Raw genomic sequence first — 11771 nt, 5'->3', positions numbered from 1 at the left:
TTGTAAACCCACTATTTTAGTCTTGAGAGTTGAGAGGCACATGGATTAGTTAGAGTACATCGCACTCACTTGTGCAAATACTACATAACACCTACGGTAGTGGTCAAGATTGATCAAAAAGCAATAGGAATTCCACAATAAGAAGTGGGGTCCATGTGGGGCCTATAAGGTGGACCCTAGCTTTCATCTTTTTGTGTTGAATCATGGTGCTCTAAGGCATCATTGTTACATCCACACACATTTATTAGCAATTAATTATTACCAATTTGTTTCAGAAAAAAAGAATGAAAGTAAAAAAAAAAAGGATAATAAAGAAAATTGGGAAGCGATTCTAATCATCTCATAACTCATCACCTCATAGTGGGAGCCTTTCCTCACGCTCTCTTATGGTGCGTGAATGAGGTTTGTATATAAAATATTATATAGAAAAAAAAAAATTATAATTAAATTTGATCCTTATAGAGGTGAAAGTATTTTGTGAAAAAGAAAAAGAAAAAAAATTATTTTTATTCTAAAGGTGAAAATACAATTAAAATGGGAAATAATGACACCCTTTGTTATTATTTTTTTTAATATTTAATATTTTTATTTTAAAAAACAAAAAACAATCTAAACACTCATAAACAAATTTTAACATTGACTTGGGTTTATTTTTCAAAGTTCACAAAAAGTCATTAAACCCTATTTTTCCCTCAAATTATGTGATTTTTTTTAATTTTTTTTTCCCTAATTGAAAGAGGGAAAATGACTATTGAGGAAGATCTTTTTCATTTCTGATCCAAATAGAAGAGAGAATAGGCGATCTTGTGGGAATGCTTAAGTTAGAGTATGTGCCCGAAAGTTGGCACTACGAGACACCTTCAAAGCATTCCAGCTTTGAAAGAAAGCTAAAACTCTAATATCAAAAATACAATTAGCCAAGTTCAAAGAAAAAAAGAGAGAAGTGTTGTTAATAGCTAACACCACTAGGAGAGCGTCTCCTTCCAAAGAAAGAAAATTACTACCAAAAGAGGCTGCCAGTCGAGTAGTCAGCAAGGCAGCAAGGGCCTCTTCTTTCTTTTTCTTTCTCTCGCAAATAGTAAGAAAAATAGCAAAAATAAAAAATGCTAAGCATAATATAAGTGCTTTGAAAATTTAAATAACTAAAATAGAAAAAAATAATTTTTGAACTAAAATATAGAGTAAATTTGTTTAGTATGATGTGAATGTTACTAATTAAACAATACCACTAAACTAGTTTTTTTTTTTATGAACTAAATTATATTTCCTTATCTCAATATCTCTTTTACCTTTTTTTTTTTTCTTTTTTCTTTTGATATGTCTGCACAAGAAGGAGGAGAAAGATTCAAACTAGTGACCTTTACTTCATTAAGTGTGATTTCAGCCGATTGAACTACCTATTAAAGACAATATCTATTCTACCTAAAGAGAAAAACAAATCTAGTTGGCATTTGCCATTGAACTCAAAACACGCGCCGTTATTCCGCGTGGCCATTGCAAAACAAAAAGTAAAAATCCAAACCCGCTCCATGGAATCACGGTGATGACAAAAATCAAACATAGACCTTGAAAAGAAATGTAGCTCAAAGAAGGAACACACCTGGCCCCACCGCAGGGCCCACGCGCCCCCCACCGCAGGACCCCACAACTCTCTCTCTCTCTCTCTCTTGCTCACTCTCTTTCTCTCTCTGCTACTGTAACACATGAGTCTCGCTGCAAAAAGTGCGCAGCGCAAAGAAAGAAAAATGGTGTACTACGACTACTGCAAGAAAAGCAAAAGCTGAGGCACAAACCATACGAAGAACATTAAAAAACCGCCATCAGAAAAAGCGTTTTTATTCTTGCAGAGCACCCTTATGCCTCTATAGAATAGAATGGAGAGAGAATTGTACTGCGAAGTGGTTGTTAGTGTGTGAGAGGGAGAGAAAGAAAAAGGGTTTTACAGAGAGGTCTGAGCTCGAGCAGGCTCTACACCGCTCGGGCTCTACAAAGGAATTCTGGGTCTGTGCCAACTTTTTCACCATTTATTTAGAGAGAGAGAGAGAGAGGTTTTAGTTAAAGAAGAAGAAGAAGAAGAAGCGAAGATTGTTGGTGTTATGGTTGTACAGGGTGGGGTGGCGTGTCCATACGGATTTTCAGGTTCTTTGTGTTTCACTGCTGGTGGGTTCTCTCTATCTCTGCTTTTGAAATGTTAGTTTTGGTTCTTAGTTGTTTTGCTTTTCTGGGACTTGGAGATCTCTCTCTGACTTCTTCTTCTTCGTCTTCTTCTTTTATATTTTTAGAAAATTTGTTTATTTGTTTGGGAGGTTTTTCGTGGAAGTGAAGGGATTATGTGGGGAATGTGCTCTAATGGAATAGCGAAAACATAGGGAATTTTGCGTTTTCTGCTTTTCTCAGCTCGTGGGTTTTGCTTTTCTGGTGTTTTTGTTTTTTTTTAAAAAAACTTTTTTATTAATTTGGGAGGTTTTTTTTTTCAGCCTATGTTTTTTGTGTGATGTCGTATATGATTCTGTCATAGAGATTCTTGTGAGTGAAGTTAGGGACTTGATGAATCTTTCATATGATTTTAGTTGCTTGATCTGGAGGGTTTTCTGAGAATCTTGCAAATTGGGGCTTTCTGCTTAATGGTTTTGCAGTTCAAGTCTCTCAAAGTAAAGGGTCAGTGTGGGTTTTGAATTTATTTGATATCATGCATCCACAAAGCTCATTCGCATTCAATAATTGCTTACTCTTTGATGTCCAATAGCTGCTTTTTCATGGATTCTTTTTCTCTTTGCTTTATTGTGCTGCTATATGTTATCTTGTAATTTAGGGAACCTGATCAACATAAACAGATTTTAGTTTCTCACCTTGTAAAACGCTTTCTTGGCAACCAAATGGAGGGTAAGGCTATAGATTTGCCCAAGTGCCTCTTGGATTTCTTATATATGTTTATTTATTAATGGCACCTAAGCAATGAAACGAAAAATGCTTTATTAGGTAATGGTTGTGCAGGCTATAACTTTTATGATAATGGTGTTTCACTGATTAGAAAGAAAGTTTGCATTCATGAATAGTCTTTGGAAAAGGAATGAGATATATACTGTTTATTGGAGTACTCAGTAAGATCTGACTAAAGAATTTAAGCACCCTCTGAATTAAATCTCATTCGTATTTGCAGAGTTATTGGACTAAAATATTTTCTAGATTTATACTGTTTATTGGAGTACTCATTAAGATCTAACTAAAGAATTTAAGCACCCACTGAATTAAATCTCAATCGCATTTGCAGAGTTATTTGACTAAAAGAGTTTCTAGATTTATACTGTTTGTTGGAGTACTAGTAAGATCTAACTAAAGAATTTAAGCACCCTCTGAATTAAATCTCATTCGTATTTGCAGAGTTATTTGACTAAAAGATTTTCTATGTAACGATACACAGTTTGAGGACATGGCTAGGGTCCCAGAGTCAAAGGCACTTACTGGGAAAGTACCTGTTACCTTTGAGATATCAAATGCACGTATGACCTCAGTAAGAGAATTCGGTCTGCTATCAAATGCACATGACTTAAGTCAGCTATCAAATATCCAAGAGTTATCGGATGCGCATACAGTCTCAAATGCACGTATGAACTCAGTAAGAGAATTCGGTCAGCTATCAAATGCACACGAGTTAGGTCACCTATCAAATATCCGAGAGTTATCAGATGCGCGTACAGTCTCCGTAAGAGAATTGGGTCAGTTACCGAATGCACGCATGGCTCCGGTGAAAGAAGTGGGTCAGACACCAAAGATGCATATGGTTTTGGTAAGAGAAGATGTGGGTAGGTCTGACACAAGAGGCTCTCAAGATTTAGACTCACCTGTGCCTGTAAGAACATGGAAAGGAAAAGCCTCTTTGCCTGAAGATGAAGAACTTATGCCTGATGTTGTTACATTTAAGGGCAGTGGGAATCCATTTGAGGAAGGTGGTCCTAGTTCTTTTTCTGGGGCTAGTCATCCCCCTGAACCTGTTGATACAGATCTAATGAAGACGGTCTATGTACCAATAGGTCAAAAAAAATCCGAGGCTGGATGCTTAATGAAGAGCTTGTCTATGAAGGGTCCTTTTCTAGAAGATCTTTCAATCCGGGTTCCACCTAAGAAACCAAGCCCAGCTGTTCTTTCACCTGCTGAAAGTTTGGTTGAAGAACCAAATGACGTGGGTAGGTTGTCTTCACCATTTGCAGTTCCTCGTGCATCACAAAATGCAGAAAACTCTCTCCTTCCCCCTGATTCTGAGGAGAGGGAATGTGTTTGGGATGCTTCTTTGCCGCCAAGCGGCAATGTAAGTCCACATAGTAGCATTGATAGTACTGGTGTTGTGACAGCTATGAGTGTTGTCAATAGCTGTGCCAGTACATATCGGAGTGATGCAATCACTAGTGATGGAATGCTTAGTATGGAGAGGAACTGTGAGAGTACAAAAGGGAGTGTTAGAGGGGATTCACTTGAGAGTGCAAAAACTAGTGTTAGTCGAGCAAGTGATAGTAGTGGCCTTAGTGATGATAGTAACTGGAGCAACATTACTGGGAGTGCTAATAAGCCTCATAAAGGAAATGATCCTCGGTGGAAGGCTATTCTTGCCATTCGAGCAAGGGATGGATTTTTGGGCATGAGTCATTTTAGATTGCTCAAGCGGCTTGGTTGTGGTGACATTGGCAGTGTGTATCTCTCTGAGCTGAGTGGAACTCATTGTTATTTTGCAATGAAAGTGATGGACAAGGCATCCCTTGCTAGCAGGAAGAAATTGACAAGGGCTCAAACAGAAAGGGAGATTTTGCAGCTGCTGGACCATCCATTTCTTCCAACTTTATATACACATTTTGAGACTGACAGATTCTCCTGTTTGGTCATGGAATATTGTCCGGGGGGTGATCTCCACACTTTGAGGCAACGGCAACCTGGGAAACATTTCTCTGAGTATGCTGCACGGTATGTTTTATAATGCAGAGACTTCTGTCAGCTGTCTATAGCATTTATTTGTTTTTTTTCACAAAGTCTTCCATCTCACATTGAATTTGGCTTTGTTTCTATGGGCAGTGTCATCTTATGTCCATTACTTATCAAAAAACAATTGTCATCTTATGTCCATTTTGGTTAAGTCTCCTTTCTTTTCAGGAAAAAGAAAGGTTCTAGTTTTCATAATTTCTGCATTTCTTTATTTGAAGTTTGCATTTGAGGAGGTTATCTGTCATTTTGTGTCCATGATCTTGCTATCTTGAGAGTTTTCAAATAACATAAAATGCTAGGAATCATAGAGAGATGCTTTACGGATGCTTTATTTGTTATGCCTATGTGGTTACTTTCTATTTTCAACTGGTTTCTTTGTGTATAGAAACTTACACTTATTCACTGATGCTCTCTGATGTTACATAATCTTTCTCTTTGTGTCCATTATGTGAGATTAGAGGCACATAGTTTCATTGCTTTCATGTTCCTCTGTAGCATTGAGGCTTGTAGAATGTAAATGATAACAATTACTTAGGTTTTTGGGTCCTTCTAATTGGTAGTGTCTAGTTAAGAAAGTCACTAGTGGGGAACCTTCTTCTCAGCGGGCTCTTAGCAAGCAAAAAATCTTCCTCGACAAAACTGGATCTCTGTTTTAATTTAGCTTTGAACTATAAGATTGAAATGTTTAAAAGCTGACTAATAGTCTTGAATAATTTTTTTTTTCGATAAGCAAGACTAATAGTGTTGAATAAATATATCTAATGTAATCTCATGATCTGAAATATATCTATTGTAATTAATACGGCATTATGATATTGCAAAAAAATTGACAAAATCAGGTTAGTTGTTCAAATTAATAAATTGCATAAAGTTTTTCTAAGATTAGAGTGCTCGTCCAGTGTGTCTAGTGCTCATTTTTCCTTTTAACATCATTTCTGTCTAATATATTCTGATGAACCTGTCTACCATCTAATATACTTGCATTGTCAGTTGTGTTCTGGTTGCTTAAATTTCTTTTTTCATCTGCTGAAAAAACAACAAATTTCTGCGGAAAGAACAAAAGGGAAGTATGCGCCTATAAGTTTAGAGTGGTTGTAATCTTGTAGTATTTGTAGAACAGCCCTCAATAAACAAAATAGTGACAAAGCATGTAAGTTTTTGTGTACTTCCTATTCCTTGATGATCTACATCAATGAAGCTATTGAATGTTGAGCCACTTAGCCATGCACAAATGGAAATCAAATAAAGAATGTCAATAAAACAAGCTGCTAATTTCTTTTACATTCCTTTTCATGAATGCATGTGATAATATGATTTGGGGATATGCACCATGGAAGGAGAGAAAGCTGAGCATCACTCTTGCTGGTGGCTTCCTAGTGTAGAAACATTGCCTTTATGACATAGTTGGTTGTTGGTTGTTCTGTTGTACTTGGTGAACGTTTGTGAGGGAAATTTCATCATCTTCAGCGCTGTAACAACACATCTTTACAACTCCAATTATGCTAGTCCACTTGAATTCCTCTTTTGAATGTTTTCTTGGCAGGGAATTCCTTTCCCTTCATGCCTCTTGTGGTGTCTGTGAAGAGAAAGTAATGATAGAAGTTTTGAGGACTGTGAGAAGCTATACTTTGTATCTTTGAATGGCAGCTTTTATTTATCCCTTAGTGATTAGTTACCATGATTTCCTTGTTCTCTTTTCTCCTTCTAGTTAGGTGTTTTTTCATGTATGCTTCTTGTGTACCTCGGGACGTCTTTCACTTTTAATGATATCTCGATTAGTTCTAAAAAAAAGTAGTACCTTTTGTATATGATAAAAAGTCAGTTCAGCAAGATAAGCATATTAACTGTTTAGATTGATCAGGGCACCTTTTGTGCTCTAATGCGCATAGAATTACTGTCTACTTACTCATTTCCATCGACCACTACTGTCTGGAACATCAAATGCTGGATGTTTATTATCAAGTATTTAAAATTCTACTCAACTGTCAAGGAATGATGTTTATCTTGTTTGACAAGTCGCTCTTTATCTGCTTTTGTCAATAGTAACTCAGCAGTGCTGTGTTATTATCATAGTGTCCTAAGCCGGTGCTTCTCACTTACATACAAGTTTTCCAGTTGACAGAAAATATAATCGTTGTTTTCTTGATGTATGCAGATTTTATGCTGCAGAGGTTCTCTTGGCCCTTGAGTATCTTCACATGCTTGGAGTTGTCTACAGGGACTTAAAACCTGAAAATGTGCTGGTTCGTGATGACGGCCACATAATGCTTTCAGACTTCGACCTTTCCCTAAGATGTGCTTCTTCACCGACTCTGATAAGAACCTCATATGATTCCGACCCTTCAAAACGGGCGGCTGGTGGTGCATTTTGCGTCCAACCTGCCTGCATTGAGCCTTCATCGGTATGTATCCAGCCTGCTTGTTTTATTCCACGGATCTTCCCTCAGAAAAACAAGAAGAAGACCCGAAGACCTCGAACTGAACCTGGGTTGCTGTCCAGTACACTTCCAGAGCTTGTTGCGGAGCCTACCGCAGCCCGGTCTATGTCTTTTGTTGGAACCCATGAATACCTAGCCCCAGAAATCATCAAGGGAGAAGGCCATGGCAGTGCAGTTGATTGGTGGACATTTGGCATTTTTTTGCATGAATTACTCTATGGAAAAACCCCATTCAAAGGCTCAGGCAACCGTGCCACACTGTTTAATGTGGTTGGGCAGCAGCTCAGATTCCAAGACTCACCAACAACCAGTTATGCGAGTCGCGATCTCATCCGGGGCTTGCTGGTTAAGGAGCCACAACACCGGCTTGGGGTGAAGAGGGGTGCTACTGAGATCAAGCAGCACCCCTTCTTTGAGGGTGTAAATTGGGCTCTTATACGATGTAGCACACCCCCAGAAGTCCCAAGACCAATGGAGACTGAACTTCCTGTGAAGTTTGGAGCAGTTGACACAATTGGGGTTGGTAGCAACAGTAAAAGGATGGCAGGGACAGACATGATGAAGTCTGGTGGTAAGTATCTGGACTTCGAGTTCTTTTAGTTTTTGATACAGGATTGTCATGCTGTGTTGTATTACTATCATCAGTTAATCCAACATCACATTGCTGTCTTCTGCTAATGAACTTCACCTTACCCACCTCATAACATAATATTACCCATCCCCCGAATTGGAAGATTGATACTTCATGTTCACGGAGGATGATGGATTCCACGCCTGACATCAAAATCAATTTAGATTATCACAAAGCTAGTATTGTATGTAGAGAACTCATTTGTCTTATTAGAGCTAAAGTTTTTTTTTTTTTTTTTGGGCAAGTTGTTGGAGCTAATATTATCAGTTGCAATCCACATATTAATTTTGGGTAAATTTTGTTAGTAACACTTGGGTTATGCTTTGAATGTGTGAATCATCGATTTAGGGATTACCTATTGTACTCTAGCATTGCCACCATTTGTTGAAAAAGGAAAGAAAAAAAAGGGGCATAACAAGAAATCCAGCTAATTCAAAACTCAAGCTTTGATATTAGGAATTTTCTTACGCTAAATCTATTAAACTGACATTTATCTTTCGAGCATGTAATTTTTACATGTATTTTTAAAAATGGACGTGATAATTAAAAATGCATGTGAAAATCACATGTTCTAACAATAGATGTCTATTAATTCTTCCAACCCGATTTGGAAAAGAACTTTGTCATTATTATTAGAAGTAAATAATGAAGAATTCCAACAAAAATTTATTACACCACTCGTTACATATGCTGCGGCAGACGCAATGGATGCAGAATGGATACAAACCCAATCAAATTTACAAGAGAATTTTTATTTTTTGGACAGAGTTTTCTTCCAAATTAGGCTTAAATAAATTTTTTCAACTTAGTCGATAAAAATGACATAGATGAAATTCTTCAAACCCAGTTTAGAAAAAAACTATCATTTCATCTTATTCCATTTTAATGTACATCAAAAAAAAAGGGTGTAGTCGTCCTTAGGCCCCTTACCGAATTAAGTATCAATTATACATCTTTGGTGTAACCATTCTAAGAGTGCGTTTGGCCCGCGAAACACGTTTTTAAAATGAAATTGTAGTAAGTGTTTTATTTAAGCATACATTAAAATAAAAATAATAATAAAAATAAAAATAAAAAGTAGTTTAAAGTAGGCAAAAAGATGCATTTTTAAAAACGTTATGCAGAAATATAAATTAAGTTTATTTATTTATTATTGTTCTTTTTGGTACAAATAAGTTTATGTATTAACAGAAACAACAGTACAAAATTCGTCCCAAGTCTGAGGCAATCAAAGATAAGGCCCATAACTCTGCAGCCACACTCCAGCTATTGCTCTTGAAAAGCCCCTGAACCAGCCCCTTCTGAACCCAACTTTCCAAGTCAGGAAACATTATACTACGCATCCGTTTGATTTAGCGGTTTTGAAGTGTAATTTTAAAAAATAGTTATTTTCAAAACTCAGTTAAACATTTAGTAAAATCGTAATTTGACCTTAAAAATCGTTTGTTTTAAAAAATGCACCCCTTATCTGTGGTGTAAAAACATAATTTTTTTTTCCCCTTTTTTTCAAAAGACCCCCTTTTTTTTTTTTGAAACCCAATTAGTGCAACGATTTATGAAATCAATTCGTATCATTTTTCTCCAGATGTAATGAACAAATGATTGAATTATAGCCCACCAACTGCAATGATGAAACCATAACTAAAGCTAGTGTCTCCTCCAGACTGCAGTAAATATCATATGAATGCAAGGTGAATTACTCTCTATTCACAATTTGAAAGTACTATCATACATTACTCAAAAAAAAAAAAAACCCATCATAGACGAACCAGGCCCTGAACAGCCATGAGTACGATAATTCACGTGCAGGCTGCGGTAAAGACATAAAATTGCAAGAAAATCCCAAGAACTAAAAAGGAAAAATCCCAAGAAAATCCCAAGAACATGGCCCCGGTCCCGTCCCCCGACTCTCCTCGTTCCGTCCTTGAATACCATAATAATATTAGAGGGTGGAGGGTTGAGGAAGGGAGATCCAGCAAACCCTAAAATGATAACATTTTGATTGGTATTCCAAACCAAAAGCTGCTAGCATATGATTAAAAGGAGTCGAGGCCCACAAATACTGAGTTTATTCTGCTCTTTTTTCATCCATTTACTTGGTCCCCTCTTTCTCCACTATACAGAAATGGTTCCATGAATGTGGAATCTGGCCGTGCCCTAACAATTTAATCATCATGAAATATATTAATTCCTTTCTTGAAACATAAAATTGGTTTCTGAAAGCTACCACCTTTACGTTATGAGTTACTTACTATGATGGGCCAAATCATACCTACTTTAATTTAAAAAAGAAAAAGAAAAAAAAAAAGTAAAAAGTAAAAAGTAAAAAGAAAAGAAAAGAAAATTGTTATCTTTTTCGTTTAAGTGGGTTAAAAGAACTTGTTTATCTTCCAAAATTTATCTTATTATCTTTCTAGCAAAAGGGCCTACTCCACAAGAGGTCTACTACAAGGCCAAAACCCAAATAAGTAGGAGGTATGGTAATGGCATTCTGACCTAAAATTTTTTACTGACTTAAGTATCAGAGTTTCTCATTTCACTTTAGGTCGATGCTACTCTACTTGTTGTCGCTTTCAGGAAAAAAAAAAAGAAGTAATCTTTAACCGTTTACAAGATGTCTAATCACCCCATAACTGTAAATTAGAAAAAACCGATAAAATGAATGAATTTAATTATTAAATTAATATTTTAACATTTTTTTCCCGGTGTAAACTCAAATGCGACCTTAATAAGTGAAACTCCACACATGTAATATTTAACTTAATGGAGGATAAACTATATAGTCAAGATTTAGACTCAAAACTTTCGTTTTGGTACTACGTTAAATCACCAATTATTTAAAAATTTTAAAAATAATAAAATGAAGGAATTTAATTATTTAATTCATCCTCTTAAACGTTAAAATGTAATAACTTATAAAAAAAAAAAAATCATATTTTACTTACTAGTGTCAAGCAAGATTATATAAGGGTGAGAAGGGAGTTTAATAACTAGTAAAAGGAGGCATCAGATCCAAGACTGAGGTGAATAGGAAATGTTAGGGCTGATCCAAGCTTACTGCCAGCTCACTCAGTAGCCCAAAGCTCCAATGGAATCTTAATTGTATAATCAACTTTTGGATTTTATTAATAGTGGAAATTAGCAACAACAACAAAAAAAAAAAAAAAAAAAAAAGAAAAGAAAAGAAAAAAGTAAAGCATGTATGGCACAACAACTATTTCCATCATAACTTCTGATAATTTGAATCAAAGTCATTGTTGTAGGAAGAAATCATTGGTAGAAAAAGTGATTGAGAAGAGCATTATTTCTTAAGTAAGTGGAACAATAATGCAACCCTATGAGATGAATAATAACAAGTACTTTAAATACTTATTCTTCAAATAAATGGGTTACTATTAGTGTCAAACTTGCAGTTGGATCGAAATTCCTTATGATTAAGGATTTTGAACAATTACCTATTCAATCGAATAGGCAATTATGAAAAGTTCTTAATAAAGTCCAAACAGGTAAGCCCAAACATATGCTTGAGCTGAGGGAGATAATTTGTGTTCACTTGTCGAATTTGAATCATGTTAAGACATTAATATAAGATTATATAGGTAAATTATAACTAGACCCATTAATTAAATGAGTTCGACTCATCAACCCTAACTACCTAATTTTATAGAGTTCGTGTCGAGTTCATGGGTTAAGTCAAAAATTGTTAATCCTAACTGTTGTGGGTAAGGTTC

At 35.9% G+C, this 11771-nt stretch overlaps 1 protein-coding gene across 2 annotated transcripts; it reads left to right on the top strand.

The window, feature by feature from the left end:
- The first annotated feature begins 1700 nt into the window (after nt 1-1700).
- On the top strand, nt 1701-8336 carry LOC132178233 (serine/threonine-protein kinase D6PK). 2 transcript variants are annotated; one of them, XM_059590685.1, is made up of 3 exons: nt 1701-2160; nt 3422-4953; nt 7127-8336. In XM_059590685.1, the coding sequence occupies exons 2-3, from the start codon at nt 3431-3433 to the stop codon at nt 8007-8009; spliced, it is 2406 nt and encodes an 801-aa protein (XP_059446668.1). In that variant the 5' UTR covers nt 1701-2160; nt 3422-3430; the 3' UTR covers nt 8010-8336. The 2 variants fall into 2 exon arrangements, with proteins under 2 accessions (XP_059446668.1, XP_059446665.1); XM_059590682.1 differs by having other exon boundaries at nt 3382-4953.
- Nucleotides 8337-11771: the final 3435 nt, after the last annotated feature.

This window comes from Corylus avellana, chromosome ca1, assembly GCF_901000735.1.
Source record: "Corylus avellana chromosome ca1, CavTom2PMs-1.0".
NCBI classification, from domain to species: domain Eukaryota; kingdom Viridiplantae; phylum Streptophyta; class Magnoliopsida; order Fagales; family Betulaceae; genus Corylus; species Corylus avellana.
This window is presented reverse-complemented; position numbering and strand designations above follow the sequence as displayed.